We start from the raw sequence: 27,248 nt of genomic DNA on the forward strand, positions 1-27,248 counted from the left end.
GTATATGCATGGAATTCAAAAGTGAGTGCATTTTGAAGTTCAAATCTTGCAGATGAATTTTTTTTGTTTCTATACAGTGGTACCTTGACTTTCAAGTTTACCGAGTTACGAGCTGTCCCTTGGTTGATTTTTTGCATTGAGCTGCCAAAATACAAGTTACAAGCGAGCTTCAGATACGCCGCCACTAGTTGGCAGCGTATCTGAAGTCAAATCCATCTCTGTACCCAGAGGAATGTCAGGTACTTTGTCTCATCCCACATGCTCTTCCAAGACATAACTTGAAGGATAATACTCCCACACTAATCCCAGATTGTAGTGAGGCACCTTGTCCCTTGTTTGGTTCTAGTGTAAATCCAGGGAAGAGGTAACCTCCATTTCAACACTCAGTTTTTCCAGAAACATTAAGGTGGGTGGAGTACTGATAGTGGTAGGTGGGGTACTAATGGTTGTGGGTGGAGTAGTGATGGTGGTGGATGGAGTAGTGATGGTGGTGAGTAGAGTACTGATGGTGGTGGGTGGAGTAGTAATGGTGGTGGGTGGAGTAGTGATAATGGTGGGTGGAGTAGTGATAATGGTGGGTGGAGTAGTGATAATGGTGGGTGGAGTAGTGATAATGGTGGGTGGAGTATACAATATTTCTTGTTTATAAATACATTTTTCTTATTTAAAAACCCATAACAAAAAAATGGGGTGGTTTTTTGGGGGGCTGGAACAGATTAATTGCATTTCATTTAATTTCAATGAGGAAAATTGATTTGATATACGTACGAGCAAATTGAGTTACGAGCTCAGTCATGGAACGAATTAAACTCATAAGTCAAGGTACCACCGTGTTGGAATTAGAATTGCTATTTTAAATTCAACCAGTTCAGAAAAATGAAAGTCCATAATTTTAACAAAATGTGAATGTGAAGAACTTAGAATGTTCTAGCATATAGTATAAAGTTTTTATATAGCTTAAACTGTTATTATAGAAGTGTTTTAATATTTAAATGAGGTCTTAAACAATTAGTGTTGTGTGAAATGGCTCTGGTGGCCTGGTGGTTAACGCTCTCGCTTCACACGGTGAGGGCCTGGGTTCGATTCCCAGCCAGAGTAGAAACATTGGACGTGTTTCTTTCCACCTGTTGTCTATGTTCCCCATCAGTAAAATGGGTACCTGGGTGTTAGTCGACTGGTGTGGGTCGCATCCTGGGACACTGACCTAAGGAGGCCTGGTCACAGACTGGGCTGCGGGGGCGTTGACCCCCGGAACTCTCTCCAGATAAACCCAGGGACATTGATCTTTTATCCAGAAAAGATAGTTTCACATTTTTGAAATTGCAAATTTTGAAAAAGGGGCAATATATGATTTTAACAAGTGGTCTACAGGAACTCATTTTTGGTTTCCTCAGTGATATAAATTCATGTTTGTGGTTGTATAGTGCGAGTTCACATGCATCACGTATGTTTAATGAGATTGTTTGGTGTTCTGGTAGCGGGGAGTAAATGATATGTCTTCGGAGGCTTCTTACTTTATTGTTAAGTCGTGGTGGGTACACAGGCTTGTGTGTTGTGCCCATGGCCCGGGAGGGCCATGCCCACGAGGGAGAGAGGAGTGGACAGTTCTTGACTGAGTGATGTGAGCGGCCAGAGTGAGAGTGAGGCAAGGGCAAGCAGGCTGGCGTGCCCACCGAGAGGCCTGGCTGCAGAGGGCAGCACCTAGTGCCGCGAAATATGAACTAAGCTGGCAGACAGCATGGGCTGTCTGTGCAGACAGTACAGGCTGTCTACATACGCTCGGCCACCTACCGCGCGTCGTCCTGACACGACAATACTGGTGGTAAAAAAAAAAAAACTCGGTCTCTCTCTCGTAGGCACAGGGCACAGAACACAAAATAAAAAACATATATATACATATGGACATGGAAAAAAAAACTTCCTACAGGGAGGGAAGAAAAAAACGTGGGGTGTGCTAAACATCGTGGTCATAGGCAGTGAGCGTTGAAGGGCATCACTGCACGCCTTCCTGTGTCTGGACAGATACTGCAACAAAGGAGACATCGCTGCGGCTGAGCTGTGACGTAACGGGGTACGGTCTCCTCTAGAACGGTGAAGCAGTCATCGTAGGAGTCACTGCAGGTTTTCACTCAACCTGGGGCACGATATGCTGGCGCCCTCGAGTGAGGCGTCGACAAAACTCGGCAACTGGGCAGGACTTCTGGCAAGCGACTCGGGAGGACACTTCTCGACTAGTACTGTCGCTGGGCTGTCACTGCCGGCGAGCGTGGAGCAAGTTGTGGAGCAAGTCGTGGCAGAGACTACTGGGCGAAACATCTGGGAGTCGTAACATCATACACCAGACTGCAGTGAGCGAGCTAGTAGTCAAAGTGACATCATCTTTGTGCAGGCTGCTCACTGAAGCTTTTGATACGAGGCTGACACAGCGCCTGCCGACAGGGCTAACTGCGGCTTGACAAGTGTCATTCTCTCGGCAGTTGGAGTTATAGCAGAGGTTAGTCTAAGTGTCCCCAGACTTGTTTCTCTACATATAACTGCACTCTGAAGGTCTGGAGGTGAAGTGAAACAAATCTCAATGGGAATCGTAGCAGGTACGATTCTGCAGAACATCACGAGCGACGAGCATAAGAGCATTCTGTACAAAGGGGGCTCATACACTCAGAGCTGACTGATAACAACTGCCAAACGCACTGGTCACATTGGGTGACTTAGCACAGTGGTGCTACTCAGGTCTGGCTCAGACCTCACTGGACACATGGAAACTTTACACACCCGCGGTACATGCGGTACACTAACATGTGAGAACACTGACTGAGAGGAATTAATTAACACACGACATATATCTTCTCGACAATACTGAAATAATTACTAGAAACACTCGATGTGACATCATGTGATGTTGCGAGGTGACGTCAGCAGCACTGTGACATCAGCAGACATCTCAAGGTGACGTCAGGCAGACATCGTGACGTCATGAAGTCAGGCAGCATCGTGGGTGACATCAATGTGATGCGGGCAGCAGACCACAGCATGTGGCCTGGGACATCTGGCTTGGTAACTCACGTGGCTCGTAGGTCCACATGACATCGCCCACACCTACGTGGCGTCGTGATCCACGTGGTGTCGTGATCTACATGGCATGCTGATCCACATGGCATCGAGTGACCTCTGGCACTCGGATACACAGCATTGGCGATAAATTCACACGAAAAACAGCAGAAAACACAGCAGAGGGAGTGGGTAGTGGTGAGTGTATGGTAGTGTGGTGGCGAGGAGCGTGGGTAGGGCGAGCATGGGCAAGGTGAGGAACGGCCACTTCCTCCTCTCCCACCCACAAACACAGGACGCAGAAATCACCACAAAACTCACCTCTGGCTTGCTGAAACAGCTGTGCTGAGCTGAACAACAACAGCAACATACAAGTGACGCTGAACACATGACTTGAGAAACAGCGTGGGACGCTGTAGCGTGGGGTCGCTGGGACGCCACTTACAATTCTCGAAGGAATTCGGCAAATTTCAGCTAGATCCTGCTTGTACCTGTGTCTGGATGCTGAAACGTGCAGACACGACATCAGGATAACTCGCTGAGAGACGGATGCGTCTTGCATGGAGTGATGAAGTGAAGATGACTTCATTCCTTCCTTCCTCTCTCCAGGCAAGCAACTGCTGCGATCACCGCTTCCCACCATTTATAACGGGTTTGTTTGGTAGAGCTGAAAGCGGGTGGTTAATGATAAGTCTTCTTCGGAGGCTTCTTACTTTATTGAAGTTGTGGTGGGTACACCGGCTTGTGTGTTGTACCCATGGCCCGGGAGGGCCATGGCCACAAGAGAGAGCTAGTAGGCCTTGTGTCTTCCTGCTAGGCCGCTGTGTGAGTGAGGCAGAGGCAAGGGCAGGTAGGCTGGCGTGCCCACCGAGAGGCCTGGCTGCAGAGGGCAGCACCTAGTGCCTGGTCACAGACCGGGGGCGTTGACCCCCGGAACACTCTCCAGGTAAACTCCAGGTAAACAAAATATGAACTAAACTGGCAGACAGCATGGGCTGTCTGTGCAGACAGTGCAGGCTGTCTACACGTAAGGGTGAGGCGTGAGGGTGGTGATATTAAGTAATCTGTGACTTGAATATATAAAACATTAAGAATTATGGAAGACTTTGTTAAAATTAGCTCAATCATTTATATTTCAAGAATAATTATGTAATGGATGTGATGTGAAATGAGGACAGTTCTCGAGAAAGTAAATAAAAACAGATAGCTTAATTATGATTGAAAATGAAGTTTCTTTAAATGGGTTAACAAGAATTTAACTAATTGTGATTCTCCCCTTTTTTCAGTCTCACCGGAAACGTATAAAAGATGAGGAGGAGGATGATGACGAAAAGCCATTGGCCATCCGGAAGAAAGTAAAAACAGAGCCTAAAGAGAAAAAGAGGAAAAAAGTAAAAGAGGAGGATGATGAAGATGACTTTAAACCAGTAAGGATTATTGTAAACATTTTTGTGCATTTTTATTAGCATTGTCCATGCCTCATTAATGCAAGGTACCGTATTCTTTTCAACTGTATGGCATGCTCATATCACAATACATGATGAGCAAGCTGGTGGGTGAATTTGAATGAAATTTGATATGCATATAGGGATGTGGTTTATATAATCTGTATACTCTTGTCTAATCCCCTACTCTTTATTACAACCCCCCACTTCCCCTATGACCCCCACTTCCCCTACAACCCCCCTCACTTCCCCTACAACCCCCCCTCACTTCCCCTACAACCCCCCCCTCACTTCCCCTACAACCCCCCCTCACTTCCCCTACAACCCCCCCTCACTTCCCCTACAACCCCCCCTCACTTCCCCTACAACCCCCCCTCACTTCCCCTACAAACCCCCTCACTTCCCCTACAACCCCCCTCACTTCCCCTACAACCCCCCTCACTTCCCCTACAACCCCCCCCACTTCCCCTACAACCCCCCCACTTCCCCTACAACCCCCCCCCCACTTCCCCCACAACCCCCCACTTCCCCTATAACCCTGACTTCCCCTACAACCCCCCCATTTCCCCTACAACCCTTCCCCTCTGTTACAACCCTTCCTCTGTTACAGTCCTCCTTTCTATTACAACTCTTGTAATAGCAACTCTCCTCCTCTACAACCTTCCCCTCCTCCACCACAGGCTTCCCCTCCTCCACCACAGCCTTCCCCTCCTCCACCACCACCACAGCCTTCCCCTCCTCCACCACCACCACAGCCTTCCCCTCCTCCACCACCACCACAGCCTTCCCCTCCTCCACCACCACCACAGCCTTCCCCTCCTCCACCACCACCACAGCCTTCCCCTCCTCCATCACCACCACAGCCTTCCCCTCCTCCACCACCACCACAGCCTTTCCCTCCTCCACTACAACATTTCCCTCCACTACAACCTTCCTCACCTCCATTACAACCCTCCACTCCCCAACTACAACTTTACAATCTTCCCTATAATACTATACTTCTACAACAACACATCACTTTCCTTACAGTATTCATTCTACATCACTTCCTTTTACACTACCATTCTTTGCCCTTCACCTTCCGCCACCCCCGCTTCCTAATTTCGTCTAAAATCGTTTCCAAATTTGGGCCATGAAATATAGTTGACAATTCATGCTGTGTTGTGTAATTTTAGTAATTCATTGCTGCACAGTAATTGAGATGATATTTTTCTCTCCCACGTGGTATAATTGTGCCAAAATATCGTAATTGCAACAAGAGAAATCTTACATTTCGTGATCACTGTCATACCTGTGACTGGTGTCGAGAGTTTTTCTACTCTTGCAGCCCAGCTTGAGGTCAGGCTTCCCTGGTGACCGACTGATACCTAAGCTATTGGTGCTGCTGGCCTGCAGGTCCCCACAGCCTATAAACACTTGCTGATCAGGCATCTGCTAGAACTTACCTAGTTTCCTCTTGAAGACTTCTACTTTTGTTCTGGCAGTATTTCTTGTATTTGCTTATCATCAAAGAGGTAAGCTTGACAAAAAATTTCAGAAAGCTCATGTCTTAAATCAGTTTAGTTTTAACACGAGGATGACAAAAATTGTATATCTAAGCAGTACAAATTCTGGTTGAGAAAGTGAAGCAACAGAAGTTACTGTTTGCTAGTTACATATGAAAATAATACATGATCACCTGATTATCAGCTGAATGACTGGAGATCATTTCAGGCTTTATATATGGTGAAGTAAAAGTTTGTAAACCAGCAAAGGCAACTGAATCCCCAGCCCATGCAAAGAAGAAATTCTAAGGAAGTCTTCAGGACTTAGGATTTTTTGAAGTGTCATTTGACATGAAGCAGTAACTAGTGTGCCTGAAACCAGCAATGAACAGTGTATTGAGTCTAATACCAAAGAAGGTCCATCAGTCCAGTGCCTTAAACACAACTATGTGCTGTATAGAGTGCTCCAGTGATTTATCAGTTGCACATAATTGTAGATGTTGTGCTCTTGCTGTACTTCTTGGCAATTCATTGTTCAATAAGTGATACACATGTCAGCATTCATTTTTACTGCACTAAGAATTTTATTACAGGAGTACCTCAGATGATAGTTCAGTTTAGTGTGATGGAGAGCATTCTTATGTGCACTTAAAGAAAATGTTCAATATACAAGACTCACCCACCTCCCCCTCCCCCTCCTTCCCTCCCTCTCTCCTCTTTTTGTCTGTCTAGCTCTCTATCTCTGACAACATGTATCTTTGTTTGAATTTATTTTGTTGCTATTGTTATGTCGTCTAGGTATCTGCATGAGGAATGTGCGCACAATATTTAGTACTATTCTCCTGCCTTTTAAGTTTGCTTAAGATGTGTAATTTTTTTTTTTTTTTTTTTTTTTTATCACACTGGCCGATTCCCACCAAGGCAGGGTGGCCCGAAAAAGAAAAACTTTCACCATCATTCACTCCATCACTGTCTTGCCAGAAGGGTGCTTTACACTACAGTTTTTAAACTGCAACATTAACACCCCTCCTTCAGAGTGCAGGCACTGTACTTCCCATCTCCAGGACTCAAGTCCAGCCTGCCGGTTTCCCTGAACCCATTCATAAATGTTACTTTGCTCACACTCCAACAGCACGTCAAGTATTAAAAACCATTTGTCTCCATTCACTCCTATCAAACACGCTCACACATGCCTGCTGGAAGTCCAAGCCCCTCGCACACAAAACCTCCTTTACCCCCTCCCTTCAACCTTTCCTAGACCGACCCCTACCCCACCTTCCTTCCACTACAGACTGATACACTCTTGAAGTCACACTGTTTCGCTCCATTCTCTCTACATGTCCGAACCACCTCAACAACCCTTCCTCAGCCCTCTGGACAACAGTTTTGGTAATCCCGCACCTCCTCCGAACTTCCAAACTACGAATTCTCTGCATTATATTCACACCACACATTGCAACATTCATCACCCATGCTTCACACCCATATAAGAGCGTTGGTAAAACTATACTATCATACATTCCCCTCTTTGCCTCCAAGGACAAAGTTCTTTGTCTCCAGAGACTCCTAAGTGCACCACTCACCCTTTTCCCCTCATCAATTCTATGATTCACCTCATCTTTCATAGACCCATCCGCTGACACGTCCACTCCCAAATATCTGAATACATTCACCTCCTCCATACTCTCTCCCTCCAATCTGATATCCAATCTTTCATCACCTAATCTTTTTGTTATCCTCATAAGCTTACTCTTTCCTGTATTCACTTTTAATTTTCTTCTTTTGCACACCCTACCAAATTCATCCACCAATCTCTGCAACTTCTCTTCAGAATCTCCCAAGATGCAACTTCTCTTCAGAATCTCCCAAGAGCACAGTGTCATCAGCAAAGAGCAACTGTGACAACTCCCACTTTATGTGTGATTCTTTATCTTTTAACTCCACGCCTCTTGTCAAGACCCTCGCATTTACTTCTCTTACAACCCCATCTATAAATATATTAAACAACCACGGTGACATCACACATCCTTGTCTAAGGCCTACTTTTACTGGGAAATAATTTCCCTCTTTCCTACATACTCTAACTTGAGCCTCACTACCCTCGTAAAAACTCTTCACTGCTTTCAGTAACCTACCTCCTACACCGTACACCTGCAACATATGCCACATTGCCCCCCTATCCACCTTGTCATATGCCTTTTCCAAATCCATAAATGCCACAAAGACCTTTTTAGCCTTATCTAAATACTGTTCACTTATATGTTTCACTGTAAACACCTGGTCCACACACCCCCTACCTTTCCTAAAGCCTCCTTGTTCATCTGCTATCCTATTCTCCGTCTTACTCTTAATTCTTTCAATAATAACTCTACCATACACTTTACCAGGTATACTCAACAGACTTCTTTCTTTCAACAAACCGGCCGTATCCCACCGAGGCAGGGTGGCCCAAAAAGAAAAACGAAAGTTTCTCCTTTTACATTTAGTAATATATACAGGAGAAGAGGTTACTAGCCCCTTGCTCCTGGCATTTTAGTTGCCTCCTACAAACGCATGGCTTACGGAGGAAGAATTCTGTTCTACTTCCCCATGGAGGTAAGAGAAAATAAACAACAAGAACAAGAACTAGTAAGAAAATATTAGAAAACCCAGAGGGGTGTGTATATATATGCTTGTACATGTATGTGTAGTGTGACCTAAGTGTAAGTAGAAGTAGCAGACATACCTGAAATCTTGCATGTTTATGAGACAGATAAATGGACACCAGCAATCCTACCATCATGTAAAACAATTACAGGCTTCTGTTTTACACTCACTTGGCAGGACAGTAGTACCTCCCTGGGCGGTTGCTGTCTACCAACCTACTACCTATAACTCAACAGACTTATCCCCCTATAATTTTTGCACTCTCTTTTGTCCCCTTTGCCTTTATACAAAGGAACTGTGCATGCTCTCTGCCAATCCCTAGGTACCTTACCCTCTTCCATACATTTATTAAATAATTGCACCAACCACTCCAAAACTATATCCCCACCTGCTTTTAACATTTCTATCTTTATCCCATCAATCCTGGCTGCCTTGCCCCCTTTCATTTTACCTACTGCCTCACGAACTTCCCCCACACTCACAACTGGCTCTTCCTCACTCCTACAAGATGTTATTCCTCCTTGCCCTATACACGAAATCACAGCTTCCTTATCTTCATCAACATTTAACAATTCCTCAAAATATTCCCTCCATCTTCCCAATACCTCTAACTCTCCATTTAATAACTCTCCTCTCCTATTTTTAACTGGCAAATCCATTTGTTCTCTAGGCTTCCTTAACTTGTTAATCTCACTCCAAAACTTTTTCTTATTTTCAACAAAATTTGTTGATAACATCTCACCCACTCTCTCATTTGCTCTCTTTTTACATTGCTTCACCACTCTCTTAACCTCTCTCTTTTTCTCCATGTACTCTTCCCTCCTTGCATCACTTCTACTTTGTAAAAGCTTCTCATGTGCTAACTTTTTGTCCCTTACTGCTCTCTTTACATCATCATTCCACCAATCGCTCCTCTTCCCTCCCACACCTACTTTCCTGTAACCACAAACTTCTGCTAAACACTCTAACACTACATTTTTAAACCTACCCCATACCTCTTCGACCCCATTGCCTATGCTCTCATTAGCCTATCTATCCTCCAATAGCTGTTTATATCTTACCCTAACTGCCTCCTCTTTTAGTTTATGAACCTTCACCTCTCTCTTCCCTGATGCTTCTATTCTCCTTGTATCCCATCTACCTTCTACTCTCAGTGTAGCTACAACTAGAAAGTGATCTGATATATCTGTGGCCCCTCTATAGACATGTATATCCTGAAGTCTACTCAACAGTCTTTTATCTACCAATACATAATCCAACAAACTACTGTCATTTCGCCCTACATCATATCTTGTATACTTATTTATCCTCTTTTTCTTAAAATATGTATTACCTATAACTAAACCCCTTTCTATACAAAGTTCAATCAAAGGGCTCCCATTATCATTTACACCTGGCACCCCAAGCTTGCCTACCACACCCTCTCTAAAAGTTTCTCCTATTTGAGCATTCAGGTCCCCTACCACAATTACTCTCTCACTTGGTTCAAAGGCTCCTATACATTCACTTAACATGTCCCAAAATCTCTCTCTCTCCTCTGCATTCCTCTCTTCTCCAGGTGCATACATGCTTATTATGACCCACTTTTCACATCCAACCTTTACTTTAATCCACATAATTCTTGAATTTACACATTCATATTCTCTTTTCTCCTTCCATAACTGATCCTTCAATATTACTGCTACCCCTTCCTTTGCTCTAACTCTCTCAGATACTCCAGATTTAATCCCATTTATTTCCCCCTACCGAAACTCCCCTACCCCCTTCAGCTTTGTTTCGCTTAGGGCCAGGACATCCAACTTCTTTTCATTCATAACATCAGCAATCATCTGTTTCTTGTCATCCACGCACATTCAAGCATCCCAGTTTTATAAAGTTTTTCTTCTTCTCTTTTTTAGTAAATGTCTACAGGAGAAGGGGTTACTAGCCCATTGCTCCCGGCATTTTAGTCGCCTCATACGACACGCATGGCTTACGGAGGAAAGATTCTTTTCCACTTCCCCATGGACAATAGAAGAAATAAAGAAGAACAAGAGCTATTTAGAAAAAGGAGAAAAACCTAGATGTATGTATATATATATGCATGTGCGTGTCTGTGAAGTGTGACCAAAGTGTAAGTAGGAGTAGCAAGATATCCCTGTTATCTAGCGTGTTTATGAGACAGAAAAAGAAACCAGCAATCCTACCATCATGCAAAACAGTTACAGGTTTCTTTTTGGGTCACCCTGCCTCGATGGGAGACAGCCAACTTGTTAAAAAAAAAAAAAAAAAAAACTTGCAGTAGTTAAATGGACACATGAAACTTAGAGACATTTATTAAAGCATTGTTTTACTCACCATAAGACATCAGTCACTTCAAATACCTCATACCACTGCCACTCATGGCTCTTCCACCAGTGAATGTTGAATGCATGAATAGCTGTTGAGCTTCATTTAATAACTTGCAGTATAATTGTGAATCAGAAACATTGGTGTTTTCTTCCAAGACATGGAGAAGGAAGGAGGGGGCATGAAGACACTAATAAATTGAGGGGGCTTGGCCAGTTGCCCCTCTTGCAAAGGAACTATGAAAATGAACAGTTCCTGGATGAAACCTGGACAAGACAGACTTGTTAAGCAGACTTGGTCCACTTTATTGATGGTATGACTAGACTGGATATCTGTGTGGTACAGTGGATATGATCCACTGCATTTTATCAGACACTCCATTAAATGCATATATTGACCCATTGTCTGGCCTGATTGCTTGTCTGTTTTAGTCAATATTCACTTTATGAAGGTCTGTTTTTATAAAGGGTTTATTGTGTGCGTGTGCGTGCGTGCGTGCGTGTGTTGGTGTCAGTTTGCATGACTGTGTTACTATTTGACTATCACTTTCTATAGTATATTGAATATTCATGTCCTAAGAATTCTGGATCTTAGCAGATGTGACCTCCATGTACCAGGTTATCCTTCCCTGTTAATTACTTTTAATCCCTTTGGTATATAACTCACTGAAGAATTTGTAGACCACCTGAATAATGATTAATTGATTCCCCAATGATCCACTCTGGTCCCCTCTACTCACTATGATGCATGAGTATGATATACATATATCTTGTTGTACAACATTCTTTTGCATTATATAAAATGATTGCTTGATAATAATCTCTGTAGAATCTTCCAGTTTGTTTATATTGTATGTATTGTTAGATTATCTGCCTGTATGATTGAGAGTGGTAAGGAGCCCTTGGAAGAATGCACAATGGCTCTGTCTGCTTTAGGGAGTAAAGATATATGTGAGCCTGCCAGCTGTAGGTTGTCAGTTAGGTGTCTGCCTACATTTGAACTCCACAATGCATGTGTGGTATCACAAATTAGCTGTCCCACCCATGTGCAGATTGGGGGTATGACAAGTCTGATTCAACTGTTGGGATGCTGTAAACCATAACCCATCATTCCTGGTTATATTTTATCCAAGAAAAAGGGCAAATCTTCAATTTTTGTGTGTGTGAGGAATTCAAAATGGAAGGCAACTGTAATATAAGAGAAGCCTGGGGACATGAATTCAACATTTTTTTTGCTTTATATGGCTCAACATTGTACAGCTTAACCCTTTTGCTATCCATACCCCCAAAATTAAAATTGCCCTCAGTGATGACATTTATATAAAAAAAAAAGTTATGAAATGGTAGAGAATGTTTTTCTGAAGGTAATGATACCAAAATTACAAAATTTGATGGAAAACTTGTTGAAGAGGTCTGGGTGTAATTTACATATCAGTGATTTTACCCACTTTGAGTCTTATTTTTAAGTTAAGCCAATTCCATTGCTGCATTTGATTAAATTCTTAGTTATTTCACTAGTTTCCCTTTTGATTTTTTTGAATGAGCATAAGAAACTACCCATTCAACTTAACCCCTTCAGGGTCCAAGGCCCAAATCTGAAGTGGTGTCCCAGTGTCCAAGAATTTTCAAAAAACAATTTGTTATTTTTTCTTATGAAATGGTAGAGAATCTTTTTGCGAAGGTAATAAAACAAAAAGTACGAAAATTGATGGAAAACTGACGAAATTATGCTCTCGCGAATTTTGATGTGTCAGCGATATTTACGAATCGGCGATTTTGCCGACTTTGACTTCCATTTTAGGCCAATTACATCATTCCAGTCAACCAAATTCTTAGCTATTTTACTAGTATTACTTCTATTCTATCGATTGAGCACAAGAAATCACCAAGTCAACTGTTTCAACTACAAAATAAAGTGATCGGAAATTGGTAATTTGGCCAGTTTAACACAAAGTTCAAAATATTCCAATTTCAAAATAGCATCCAGAATAAACAATGTAGGCATTCCTGGCACTAAACTAACATTTCCTCGGTTCATTAGTTACGTTTTGAGGCTTTACAAATAAATCCCATTTTTATTTTTTATTTACATAATGAATTTTTATTCACACCAAAAAATAGAAGATTTACTGTTATGCAATATTGTAATAATTGTATAAATATCATCACCACATTTGTGAATGTGTATTAGATCCACCAGCTGGCGTGTATTAGACGTGTGAGGTCGTTTGTTTACTCTTGAACATCGACAAAAATTTAACATTTCTGCTACTTTGAGCTCAGTCTCAAGCCATTTCCAGTGCTAAAACCAATCAAAATCATCTCTATTTCTGTAATATGTCTTCCATTCTATCAAATGAGACCAAGAAATTGCAAATACAACTATAAAAAACATACGAAAAAACACTGCAAAATTGCTGTTTTAATCGAAAATCTTGGTTTCAGTTTTTTTTTCTCTCATTATACACAGTGTGCTGCAGGATTTGTTTTATGTGGTGCACACATACCACATAGATGTATTCTCTCATATCTAGGCCCAAGTGTACCACTCACAGTTTATCAGAGTGAGCTGAGCTCATGACGTAGATCTACGGTTTAGACACTGAATGCAAAGCCGTAGATCTACGGGACGGACCCTGAAAGGGTTAAAACTAGTGTATAAAGTACACAGAAGTCGGTAATTTGGCAAATTTTACACATTTCAATTCCAATTTAAAAATAATCCAAAATAAATGTAGACATTCCAGGCACTAAAACATTTCCTCTGTTCATTATTCATGTCCCCAGGCTTCTATATTACACTTGGTTTACATTTTGAATTCATAATCACATAAATTATTGAAAATTTACCCTATTTCTCAGCTAATACAATGTAAGCAGAAATGATTGGCCAGGTTATAGGAAAGCATTGGTTTGGAATTAGGGTAGTTGATGAGTGGAACAGTCTGCCTAGTAGGGTTATTGAAGCTAAAACATTGGGTGGTTTCAAATTTAGGTTAGATAAATACATGAGTGAGAGGGGTTGGATTTGAGTGAAACTTGCATAATGAGTAAATAAAATCATCAAAACTTATTTCTTGGGTAGCATTGTAAATTGGGTTGGGCAAATAATTTGTTAGTGGGAAGGATTGTTAAGGACCTGCCTAGTATGGGCCAACAGGCCTGTTGCAGTGTTCCACCTTTCTTATGTTTATGTCATCCCAATAATTGAATCAGACGATTGAGAACCCATAAAACAGACCAAGGGGTGTAGGGGGCCTTCCCCATCCTCAGGAAAATTGTCCAAAATCTAATATTTCTGCTTCTTTGAGCCTGATTTCAAGCTACTTCCAGTCCTGAAACCAACTAAAATCATATCAAGGTCAGAGTTTTGCATTTCCCATAATGCACAGTGTGGGGCAGGATTTTTTTAAACATTGCACATTCACTGCACAGACCCACTTCTCTCTTGTACAGGCCAAAATTTACCACTCACAGCATGTCTGAGGGAACTGTGCTCAAAACATAGATCTCCATGAGAGATCTTGGTATCAATAACATAGATCAAATGACAGTCACTCAAAGAGTTAACCTGACGTAATTGCATAACTTTTCCTTCTTAATAATTTGTTTTTTTCTCTACACAGGAGAAAAAGAAGGTTAAAAAAGAGAAAAAGGAAAAGAAAGCGAGGGGAGCTAAATTAAACAGCAGTCAAGATTCACTACCTGAATCGCCTAGCAAAAAGGGCAAGAAGGAAGATGAGCCAGTTTGGAAATGGTTTGTATTGTGTCCCCTAGTAGGGAACAACTATTTTTCTGTTTACCATACTAGGCATTCTCGTATCACTTTCTGCTTCATTCCTGGATGGTATTTTGAGAATATATTTACTTAGTCTTGTAAGCTTGTCTTTTTTTGTTTCCCCACATTTTGGTTAATCATGGAGGTGTAAGGTCAGTCTTGTGTACACTCCTTAGTACAGTAAAACCTCCCTTGGTAGTTGTTGTCTTCCACCATACCTTGATGCCACTGTGTTCTTGATCTAAACAGTTAAGCCTATCCTCCCCCTTTTTTTTTATTTCCACCCAGTTGCCTCCCTTTATTCATGCACCGTATGACTTCTGTGGATTTACCACTTTCCCAAAATAAGAATAATAATAAAAATGTAATGTGACATTTACTCCACATGCTGGTGTTTGGTAAGACGTAAGTAAGGAGATGAGTGTTAAGTGAGATAGTGTTATTTGCAGCATCAAATGAGCCTTATAACACAAAACGTATGGCATTATTTCTGTTCATAAATCGGGATCAGATCAGTATCCACTCTCAAATATGTTGTGGTGTAATTATGCATTTTCTACATCTACCAGGTGTTAGCCCACATATTGCTTATGCTATGCAATTGAATGTGCTGTATTAGAGATGGATAATGTCTATGGTCAATGGTAAATATGGAAAGTACACTTTCTGCCCTATAAAAGTGTTAAATATTTACAATATCTTGAGATACATTATTTCATTGGGAGCAAAGATGTATTTGGGTATCTATATTTGTGATTTTTTAACCCTTTCAGTAGCTTGTAATAATGTTGGTAGAATTACCAACAATGTGTAAAGTAAAAGGACATAAGTGCAACTAATGTGACATTTTTATTGTGGCAATGTTTCGCTCTCCAGGAGCTTTGTCAAGCCGTTACAAACAGTACATGGACACAGAGGGTATATATAGGCTCCGAGTGAGGTCAATACTAGTGGTAGTAGTAGTAGTAGTAGTTAAACAAGTTGTAGTAGTAGTAGTACTAATACAATATGGTAGAACAATACACAAATAACCCGCACATAAAAGAGTGAAGCTTGCGACGACGTTTCGGTCCGACTTGGACCATTGACAAAGTCACACTAACCAGAAGTGGGGCAGGACGGCTATATATAGGCAGGAAGAGGTGGTGGTAGTAGTAGTACAAGAATGGTATATAATACCAACAAGATGAAATTAAGACACATGCGCAACACCCGGGCATCCCTATCGTAGATGTTTCGCCATCCAGCCAGCCACTGGATGGCGAAACGTCCACAACAAAGACAACCAGACGCCGCACATGTGTCTTAATTTCATCAGTGGTTGTAGTAGTAGTAGTGGTAGTGGTAGAAGTGGGAAATAAGGAGGACGAGCCAGTCAAATACAAAGGAAGGGGAGCACTGCAAGAGAGGTAGGTGCCCACTGAGGGAGAGCAAGCACACAGAGGTGCGTGAAAGGGGAAGTGGTGAAATAAATGAAGGAAAAGAAACACGAGACAGAGGAGAGAAAGACAACCCAGAGGAGAAAAGGAAAGAGGAAAGGGGAAGAGGGAGAAGAAGAAAAAGAAAAAGAAAAAGAAAAAATGAGAAGTCAGGTTAAGTCACGGGTGTTCTGAAGTTTGGAGCATTTTACAATGTAGTGGGAGAGGAAGGCATCTACAGAGACGAAGCCAGGGCTAAGGTTCATACAAGGAAAGTTGTGTATTAGAGAGGATTCAACTCGACTGCGACTGTTCGAGTTGGAAGTAGGGAAGACAGTTTTAGCAGAAGACCAGTCAATAGGATGGCTATGATCTCTGACGTGACAGAAAAGAGCATTGTTAGTGTCGGCAAGCCTAACACTATTTTTGTGCTCCCTAAGTCTGTCAGAAAGAGATCGACCAGTTTCTCCGAAGTATTGAAGAGGACAGGAGGAGCAAGAAATAGAGTAGACACCAGGAACATCTGTAGAGGGAGGAGAGGTATGAACGAGATTAGTGCGAAGAGTGTTAGTCTGTCTTCTGAGGCAGGGCGGCCAAAAAAAGAAACTTTCACCATCATTCACAGACAATGAAAGGGTTAATTATATAATCAGACCTCTGGTCATGGTAGTCTAATTGGCCTACTTTGGTAGTCATTATAGAGCTACAGCATTTATTAGATGCAGTTCCATTTGTCAAATAAAGTGCTTTCTCTCAATTTCAGACATGTCTGAATGGCAGTTATGAGTGCTTGTATAATTAGCTTTCCTCTCATTATTGTGTATTTGCTTTTGAATGTTATACTGCAACTGATGAAATTATTTCTACATTTCAGGTGGGAAGAGACTAAACGAGACGATGGACTTAAATGGACTTTCTTGGAACACAAAGGGCCATTAATGGCAGAAGCATATGTGCGATTGCCAAGCCACGTCAAGTTTTATTATAATGGGGAACCAATGGAGCTTAGTGAAGAGACTGAGGAGGTGGCAGGGTTTTATGCTCGAATGTTAGACCATGCGTATACAACTAAAGAAGTTTTTAATACAAATTTCATGAGGGATTGGAGAAAGGTGTTGTATTCATTTTTCGTTTTACAGTCTGTAACTGCTGTTTAATCTAATTTTTTTAATGATTGATTGCATTGCTTTAGGAAAATGACGCATGATTTTTCTTAATTTATAATTAGCTTGACATAATCACGACTACTGCTACTAATAAGTTTTAATAGTAATTGCTTAAAATGTTTGCCATTTTGAAGATAGGATGTTTTAATTAAATTGGTCATAAATAGTAGTGATAAATGGTTTTGAAAGCCGACAAGTTGAAGATTGAGACACTCGTGCAGTATATGGGAATTTTTATTGAAGAAACGTTTCGCCACACAGTGGCTTCATCAGTCCAATACAAAGCAGAAAGGTGTAAGGAGAGGAGGAGTTGAGGTAATCAGTCCCTCAGCCTGGAATCGATGTGTTCAGTCCATCACTCTTGTAGTGATGGACTGATGAAGCCACTGTGTGGCAATGTTTCTTCAAAAAGATTTCCATAAATAGTAGTATAGATATTTTACGAGAATTAAGTAGTAATGAATAATTGCTGGGAGTGTTGTTTTGTTGATCATTCACACTGAGCAGTTAATAGTGTAACACTTGAAAATGTAAATTTCAGTAAAAGTAAACTGGCATTATTTTGAATAAACATTATAACTGAATTTTTATGCAATAAGTACTGGTTTGTTCTATTTTAATTCTTGAGTTAAGAAATATATGAATTATAAAAATTTCTTTGCAGTTCATTTTTGTGCTTCTGCACTGTTCCTTTGAGAATCATGTAAGGCCGATAACCTGCATAAAACTAATTGAATAATACCAGTTGATTAGTATAATAGAACTATGAAACAATGCTGAGCTATAAATATTGTCCTTTTTCATTGTAGGTTATGACACCAAAGGAGAAAGAAATTATCACAGACTTAAAGAAATGTGATTTCCGGCGGATTCATGCTTTCTATGTGCAACAAAATGAAGAAAGAAAGAATCGTACTAAAGAAGAAAGGAAAGCCCTCAAAGAAAAGAATGAAGCTTTAATTGTTGAATATGGATGGTGCAACATAGACGGTCACAGACAACGGATTGGAAACTTCAAGATAGAACCTCCAGGCTTGTTTCGAGGTCGTGGGGAGCATCCAAAACAAGGCATGCTGAAGAAGCGCACAATGCCAGAAGATGTCATCATCAACTGTTCAAAAGATTCTGCGATACCTAAACCACCATCTGGACATAAATGGAAAGAAGTTAGTAATAATAATTATGCACAATTTATATATTCTTGCAAGTTTTCAGCCAAAATACAAGTGCAGTGGTACCTTGACTTACGAGTTTAATTTGTTCCGTGACCAAGCTCGTAACTCAATTTGCTCGTATATCAGATCAATTTTCCTCATTGAGATTAACTGAAATGCCATTAATCCGTTCCAGCCCCCCAAAAAAACCACCCCAGATTTTTTGTTACGGGTTTTTAAATAAGAAAAATGTATTTATAAATCAATTTTTGCCTTTTTCGCCAGGTCCCAGCAATGTTTTAGAAATGCTGGAGTATATATGAAACTCCTTGAAGCACGGTACAAGATGAGTGTCACTCCATTGATGGCAGTGGAGTGACATTTGATGATCGTGCCCTGCCTTGGCTCGATTTTTCACTATTACACATAAACATGTCTGTTTCTATCTGTCTGTCTTTGTTTCTATCTATTTGTCTGGCTGTCTGTTTATCTCTGTCTTTCTGTCTGCCTGTGTTTCTGTCTTTCTGTCTGCCTGTGTTTCTGTCTTCCTGCCTCTACTTGTGTGTCTGTCTGAGAGAGAGCTGCTCATGAACCAACAACGTATTACACAGGATGCAGAGTTGTCATGGCTGATTCCTGAACAAGTGTAAATGTGTATTACTTGCCAGTCATGCTTATTATGCCTTGTATCTACAAGCATAGTATAACATTATGTCTGGATTTCTTGTGTTATCCTAGGTAATTTACACTATAACTATTTGTGTGTATCTGTGAGATAGAGATTGACAGACACACAGACAGAGAAGGAGATAGAGATAGCCAAAGCAAATCAGCCAGCCAGCTGGCCACCTAACCAGCCAGCCTGCTGAACATGTATTACATGTGTTCCAGAATTGTATCTCTTTACTTAGGGCATACATTATAGAACATTCTGGCAGGATGACATTACCAGTGGTATCAAAATTGAAAGGATGTTACACATTGGTTATTATTGGGGATTTTGATATTTCCTCGGTATCTCCTGTGAGTGGCGGTGTATCTGAAGCTCGCTCATAACTCTGATTTTAGCTCAGAACTCAGAGAAAAAAATCAACTGAGTGACGGCTCATAACTCAGAAAACTCGTAAGTTGGGGCACTCATAAGTCAAGGTACCACTGTATAGCTTGACAGCATTATGCATTAGCAGTGTAAATAAAACAGCAAGACCTTTTCTTTCTTCCAATGCACCAGCCGTATCCCACTGAGGGGGTGGCCCAAAATGAAAAACAAATGTCAAGACCTTTTAATTCTATAATATTCTCACTCTAGTTCCATATTTTGAGTATTTGTTAAATCTATCTCTGTAGATTTCCAGGATTCTATGATGTGATTATCATAGGAATGTCACAGCTCATCTTATTTACCCTAGATACACCCAAAGCAGGCCATTATATGATTGGATGAGTTTCTCCTATATACCATACATTTGGTAGTTAAATTTGTGTTGAATTTTGGTTTTGTGGGTTGGAAGTCAAGCGCTAAAAGTTAAACCTTTCACAATTTTGGGAGTGAAATATGTCAAGGGGTGGGTCTGTGAAAAGCAAGGTGTCATAGAATAAATTAAATAAAAAAAGAAATTGCTGTACTGTTAATGAACATAGGGACAGAGAAGTTTATCAGTGGATGCAAAGAAGGGAAATGTGACATACATTGACACTTTTGTGTTTACTTTGGCATAAGGAATGATATCTGAATATTGCAATAAAGAGAAGGTTAGATGCAGTCGAGATGTTTGTGGATTCAGGAAAAGCTGTTAACTTGACTTGAGTTGGGAAATGGGCAGTGTGTAAAGAAATAAGAGTAATGCATAATTATATAAATGCATACAGGGAAGAGGAGCGATTGGTGGAATGATGATGTAAAGAGAGTAGTAAGGGAGAAAAAGTTAGCATATGAGAAGTTTTTACAAAGTAGAAGTGATGCAAGGAGGGAAGAGTATATGGAGAAAAAGAGAGAGGTTAAGAGAGTGGTGAAGCAATGTAAAAAGAGAGCAAATGAGAGAGTGGGTGAGATGTTATCAACAAATTTTGTTGAAAATAAGAAAAAGTTTTGGAGTGAGATTAACAAGTTAAGGAAGCCTAGATAACAAATGGATTTGTCAGTTAAAAATAGGAGAGGAGAGTTATTAAATGGAGAGTTAGAGGTATTGGGAAGATGGAGGGAATATTTTGAGGAATTGTTAAATGTTGATGAAGATAGGGAAGCTGTGATTTCGTGTATAGGGCAAGGAGGAATAACATCTTGTAGGAGTGAGGAAGAGCCAGTTGTGAGTGTGGGGGAAGTTCGTGAGGCAGTAGGTAAAATGAAAGGGGGTAAGGCAGCTGGGATTGATGGGATAAAGATAGAAATGTTAAAAGCAGGTGGGGATATAGTTTTGGAGTGGTTGGTACAATTTTTTAATAAATGTATGGAAGAGGGTAAGGTACCTAGGGATTGGCAAAGAGCATGTATAGTTCCTTTGCATAAAGGCAAAGGGGACAAAAGAGAGTGCAAAAATTATAGGGGGATAAGCCTGTTGAGTATACCTGGTAAAGTGTATGGTAGAGTTATTATTGAAAGAATTAAAAGTAAGACAGAGAATAGGATAGCAGATGAACAAGGAGGCTTTAGGAAAGGTAGGGGGTGTGTGGACCAGGTGTTTACAGTGAAACATATAAGTGAACAGTATTTAGATAAGGCTAAAGAGGTCTTTGTGGCATTTATGGATTTGGAAAAGGCGTATGACAGGGTGGATAGGGGGGCAATGTGGCAGATGTTGCAGGTGTAGGAGGTAGGTTACTGAAAGCAGTGAAGAGTTTTTACGAGGATAGTGAGGCTCAAGTTAGAGTACATAGGAAAGAGGGAAATTATTTCCCAGTAAAAGTAGGCCTTAGACAAGGATGTGTGATGTCACCGTGGTTGTTTAATATATTTATAGATGGGGTTGTAAGAGAAGTAAATGCGAGGGTCTTGAAAAGAGGCGTGGAGTTAAAAGATAAAGAATCACACATAAAGTGGGAGTTGTCACAGTTGCTCTTTGCTGATGACACTGTGCTCTTGGGAGATTCTGAAGAGAAGTTGCAGAGATTGGTGGATGAATTTGGTAGGGTGTGCAAAAGAAGAAAATTGAAAGTGAATACAGGAAAGAGTAAGGTTATGAGGATAACAAAAATATTAGGTGATGAAAGATTGGATATCAGATTGGAGGGAGAGAGAGTATGGGGGAGGTGAATGTATTCAGATATTTGGGAGTGGACGTGTCAGTGGATGGGTCTATGAAGGATGAGGTGAATCATAGAATTGATGAGGGAAAAAGGGTGAGTGGTGCACTTAGGAGTCTGTGGAGACAAAGAACATTGTCCTTGGAGGCAAAGAGGGGAATGTATGAGAGTATAGTTTTACCAACGCTCTTATATGGGTGTGAAGCATGGGTGATGAATGTTGCAGTGAGGAGAAGGCTGGAGGCAGTGGAGATGTCATGTCTGAGGGCAATGTGTGGTGTGAATATAATGCAGAGAATTCGTTGTTTGGAAGTTAGGAGGAGGTGCGGGATTACCAAAACTGTTGTCCAGAGGGCTGAGGAAGGGTTGTTGAGGTGGTTCGGACATGTAGAGAGAATGGAGCGAAACAGAATGACTTCGAGTGTATCAGTCTGTAGTGGAAGGAAGGCGGGGTAGGGGTCGGCCTAGGAAAGGTTGGAGGGAGGGGGTAAAGGAGGTTTTGTGTGCGAGGGGCTTGGACTTCCAGCAGGCGTGCGTGAGCGTGTTTGATAGGAGTGAATGGAGACAAATGGTTTTTAATACTTGACGTGCTGTTGGAGAGTGAGCAAAGTAACATTTATGAAGGGGTTCAGGGAAACCGGCAGGCCAGACTTGAGTCCTGGAGATGGGAAGTACAGTGCCTGCACTCTGAAGGAGGGGTGTTAATGTTGCAGTTTAAAAACTGTAGTGTAAAGCACCCTTCTGGCAAGACAGTGATGGAGTGAATGATGGTGAAAGTTTTTCTTTTTCGGGCCACCCTGCCTTAGTGGAAATCGGCCAGTGTGATAATAAAAAAAAAAAAAAATAATACAGCTATACAGCTATCTACAAGGAAGGTTTGATTTTTTTTTTTCTCAACAAACCGGCCGTATCCCACCAAGGCAGGGTGGCCCAAAAAGAAAAACGAAAGTTTCTCTTTTTAAATTTAGTAATTTATACAGGAGAAGGAGTTACCAGCCCCTTGCTCCCAGCATTTTAGTCCTCTTACAGCACGCATGGCTTACGGAGGAAGAATTCTGTTCCACTTCCCCATGGAGATAAGAGGAAATAAACAAGAATGAGAACTAGAAAGAAAATAGAAGAAAGCCCAGAGGGGTATGTGTATATATATGTTTGTACATGTATGTGTAGTGTTACCTAAGTGTAAGTAGAAGTAGCAAGACATACCTGAAATCTTGCATGTTTATGAGACAAAAGACAACAGCAATCCTACCATCGTGTAAAACAATTATAGGCTTCCATTTTACACTCACTTGGCAGGACGGTAGTACCTCTCTGGGTGATTACTGTCTACCAACCTACTACCTAGGAAGGTTTGATATGTCTGCAAGTTATCTTTAATGCATTGCCAAGTCATTCCACATCAGGCAATGCTTAAAACTAGGAGGGAGGGAGGCAAGCCTGGAGACAAATACAACCCTTGTTGCGAATAGATATGAAATTATCGGCACTTTTTTTTTTATTGGATTCCAAGGGTGTCTTCGGATTAGTGAATACTCTTGAAATTGTCTGGAACTTCTATTCATCATTATGTAGTGTTTTATGACTGGATGTACAGTGTGCTTTTTTTACTCTTCTGGTACCGATCTGCACCCAAAACAGTTATAGTTTTGATGAATAAGTGACTCTTGACCTTTAACCCTTTGACTGTTTTGGTCGTATATATACGTCTTACGAGCCACCGTTTTTGATGTATATATACTCATAAATTCTAGCGGCTTCAAATCAAGCAGGAGAAAGCTGGTAGGCCCACATGTGAGAGAATGGATCTGTGTGGTCAGTGTGCACCATATAAAAAAAAACTGTAGCATGCAGTGCATAATGAGAAATAAAAACTCCGACTGTTTTTCTTTTTTTAATTAAAATGTTTGCTTTGCGGTCAATTTTTATATAGTATTTATGGTTGTATTCTCGTTTTCTTGGTCTCATTTGATAGAATGGAAAACATATTATAGAAATAGAGGTGATTTTGATTGGTTTTACTATGAAAAGAACCTTGAAATGGAGCTCAAAGTAGGGGAAGTGTTGGATTTTTGCCGATGCTCAAAAGTAAACAAATGATGTCATTTCCCAATAAATGTCCAAGTAGCCATTTTAATGTACATTCATGAAGGGGTTAACATTATTTATGCAATTATTACAATATTGCAGTAGTCTGCGTAACAGTAAATCTTTTATTTTTTGTTTGAGTAAAAATTCAGAATAGAAAGCAAGAATAATATCAGAGGGGCCTGGAGACGTGACTGATGAACATAGAAAATGTTATTTTAGAGCCAGGAATGTCTGCATTGTTCATTCTGGACCCTATTTTGAAATTCTCATATTTTTTCATTTTTGTGAAATTGGCCAAATTACAAATTTCTGACCATGTTATTGCGTAGTTGAAATCAGTAAATGGGCAGTTTCTTGTACGCAGTTGATAGAAAACAGAGTTCTAAAGAAATAGCTATGAGTTTGGTCGACTGGAACAATGGAATTAGCCTAAAATAGGGCTCAAATTGGGTGAAATAGCTGATTCTTAAATATCGTCGAGGTCGCTAACTTCAAGAGAGCGTAATTCCGTCAGTTTTCCATCAAATTTTGTTCTTTTGGTGTCATTACAATCGGGAAAAGATTATCATTTCATAAGCCCACCCCCCCCCCCCTCACCAGGAGACACCTCAGGATTTGGGGTTGCGACAGTCTAAGGGTTAATTTCTCTTACTCATACTATTCTTATTTGTTGACTAATGATTGATTGTGATAAGAAATGGATATATAAATAATGAATGCTACTGAATAAGTACTGCAGTCATGTGGGAAAAAGCAGCAGTAGCTGCTTAGAGAATTTGTAAAGAAATACTAAATCAGTATACAATACATACCTTAAAAATTCTACTGGGTATTTTTCTTAACACAGTTGGGAATTATTTTATTTTTTTTTTATTTTTTTTTTTCTTTACAGGTTAGAGCAGACCCTTCGGTAACTTGGTTAGCATGTTGGGTGGAAAATGTGCAGGGTCAAACAAAATATGTAATGCTTAATGCTGCCTCCAAACTTAAAGGTGAAAAGGACTGGCAGAAATATGAAATGGCTCGAAAACTTCATCAGCATGTGGACAGAATTCGTGAACAGTATAGATTAGATTGGAAAAGTAAAGAGATGCGAATAAGACAAAGAGCTGTAGCTCTGTATTTCATTGATAAGGTAAGATCAGTCATATTTCCTGGATGCTTAGATGTCATCAAATAATTTTGAGCTTATTACCTATATTATCTTAAACAAATTAATTTATAGCTATTCCCTGCATTTATGTACCAGTTAGCCCTTCGAGCGGGCAATGAGAAGGATGAAGATCAAGCAGATACGGTGGGTTGCTGTTCTTTGCGTGTTGAGCACATAACACTGCATGAAGAAAAGAATGGCAAAGAATATGTTGTCGAATTTGACTTCTTGGGTAAAGATTCAATTCGCTACTATAATGAAGTCAGCGTGGAAAGGAGGGTATTTAAGAACCTACAACTATTTAAGGAAAACAAGGAAGATGGAAATGACCTCTTTGATCGTCTTAATGTAAGTCTTTGTGAGCATTTTGTGTATATTTTGTCATTAGTTGGGTAGTGCACGTAGACTTTTTGAAATACAGTGGACCCCCTGTTAACGATATTTTTCATTCCAGAAGTATGTTCAGGTGCCAGTACTGACCGAATTTGTTCCCATAAGGAATATTGTGAAGTAGATTAGTCCATTTCAGACCACCAAACATACACGTACAAACGCACTTACATACTTGGTCGCATTGGGAGGTGATCGTTAAGCGGGGGTCCACTGTATCTTGGTTGTGATCTGTTGCTTAGTTTTATTAATCCTTTGACTGTCTTGTACATAAATTTATATTACATTGATGCCACCATTACTCGCGTAGATCTGTGTTTGAAGCACATCTCCCCCAAATATGTGATGAGCATTAAATTTTGGCCTAGAAATAAGAGTATGGGTTTGTGTGGTGAGTGTGCACGGTATAAAAAAAATCCTGCTCCAAGTGTTGTGTGATGAAAAAAGTAAACTTCTGGTCTTGTGTGTGGTATATTCTGGATTGTTTGTTGGTATCAGTTAATAGATATTGGTTGGTTTCAGGACAGGAAGTAGCTTGAAATGGGGCTCAGTAGCAGAAATATTAGATTTTTGCCAGTTTTCCTGATAATAGATATGCCCCCCCCCCCTTTGTTTTTTGTATGGGTTTTTACTAGGTCTGCATCAGTTATTAGTTATATTATCCAAGAAATAGGGTAAAACTTCATTTTTTGTTTGATGATGACATGAAAATGGAGGGCGAGTGCAATAAAGGAGAGGTCTCATAATTTGATTAATGAACTGAGTAAAAATGTTTTAATGTCTGGAATGCATACATTATCTATTTTTGACTAATGTGCAATTTATAGAGTAGTTTTGGTAGGTAGATGGGTAGTTTGTTGTGTTCAGTTGATAGAATGGATGGCATACTAGCAAAATAGTGAAGAATTTGGTCAAATTGAACAATGGAATTGACATAAAATAGAATTCAGAGTGGGTATAATTGCAAATGTGGAAATTGTGCCCAGACCACAAACTTTGCTCGTGCTTAATTCCGGAAGTTTTCCATCAAGTTTTTTTTTTTTTCCCCCATTACAGTCAGAAAAATTTTCTCTACCCTTTCATACTTTTTTTTTTTTTTTAAATTCCCAACATTGTCAGCACTTTTAATTTGAGGACTTATGACATTGAAGGGGATTCCAGGAGGAGCCTCATTCCTCTAACAAATCACACATTTTAAATTATTAAAATTGCATTTGCTTTATGGCCCACAGGTTTTCTAACTTCATAAATATAATAATAATATAAAGTATACAAGATATGATGTAGGGCGAAATGACAGTAGTTTGTTGGATTATGTATTGGTAGATAAAAGACTGTTGAGTAGACTTCAAGATGTACATGTTTATAGAGGGGCCACAGATATATCAGATCACTTTCTAGTTGTAGCTACACTGAGAGTAAAAGGTAGATGGGATACAAGGAGAATAGAAGCATCAGGGAAGAGAGAGGTGAAGGTTTATAAACTAAAAGAGGAGGCAGTTAGGGTAAGATATAAACAGCTATTGGAGGATAGATGGGCTAATGAGAGCATAGGCAATGGGGTCGAAGAGGTATGGGTAGCTTTAAAAATGTAGTGTTAGTGTGTTCAGCAGAAGTTTGTGGTTACAGGAAAGTGGGTGCGGGAGGGAAGAGGAGCGATTGGTGGAATGATGATGTAAAGAGAGTAGTAAGGGAGAAAAAGTTAGCATATGAGAAGTTTTTACAAAGTAGAAGTGATGCAAGGAGGGAAGAGTATATGGAGAAAAAGAGAGAGGTTAAGAGAGTGGTGAAGCAATGTAAAAAGAGAGCAAATGAGAGAGTGGGTGAGATGTTATCAACAAATTTTGTTGAAAATAGAAAAAGTTTTGGAGTGAGATTAACAAGTTAAGGAAGCCTAGAGAACAAATG

General features: G+C 40.5%; 1 protein-coding gene across 2 annotated transcripts in view; it reads left to right on the top strand.

Moving 5' to 3' along the window:
• The window catches only part of Top1 (topoisomerase 1), a 54,937-nt gene that overhangs the window by 20,530 nt on the left and 7,159 nt on the right, over positions 1-27,248 (top strand). For both annotated transcript variants that reach the window (XM_053783862.2, XM_053783863.2), the window contains exons 5-10: positions 4,335-4,475; positions 14,577-14,707; positions 17,021-17,258; positions 18,122-18,478; positions 24,690-24,932; positions 25,047-25,298. In XM_053783862.2, the coding sequence (XP_053639837.1) occupies positions 4,335-4,475; positions 14,577-14,707; positions 17,021-17,258; positions 18,122-18,478; positions 24,690-24,932; positions 25,047-25,298 (1,362 nt within the window). The remainder of the gene's footprint in view (positions 1-4,334; positions 4,476-14,576; positions 14,708-17,020; positions 17,259-18,121; positions 18,479-24,689; positions 24,933-25,046; positions 25,299-27,248) is intronic.

The sequence above is a fragment of the Cherax quadricarinatus genome, chromosome 33 (assembly GCF_038502225.1).
Source record: "Cherax quadricarinatus isolate ZL_2023a chromosome 33, ASM3850222v1, whole genome shotgun sequence".
Taxonomy (NCBI): domain Eukaryota; kingdom Metazoa; phylum Arthropoda; class Malacostraca; order Decapoda; family Parastacidae; genus Cherax; species Cherax quadricarinatus.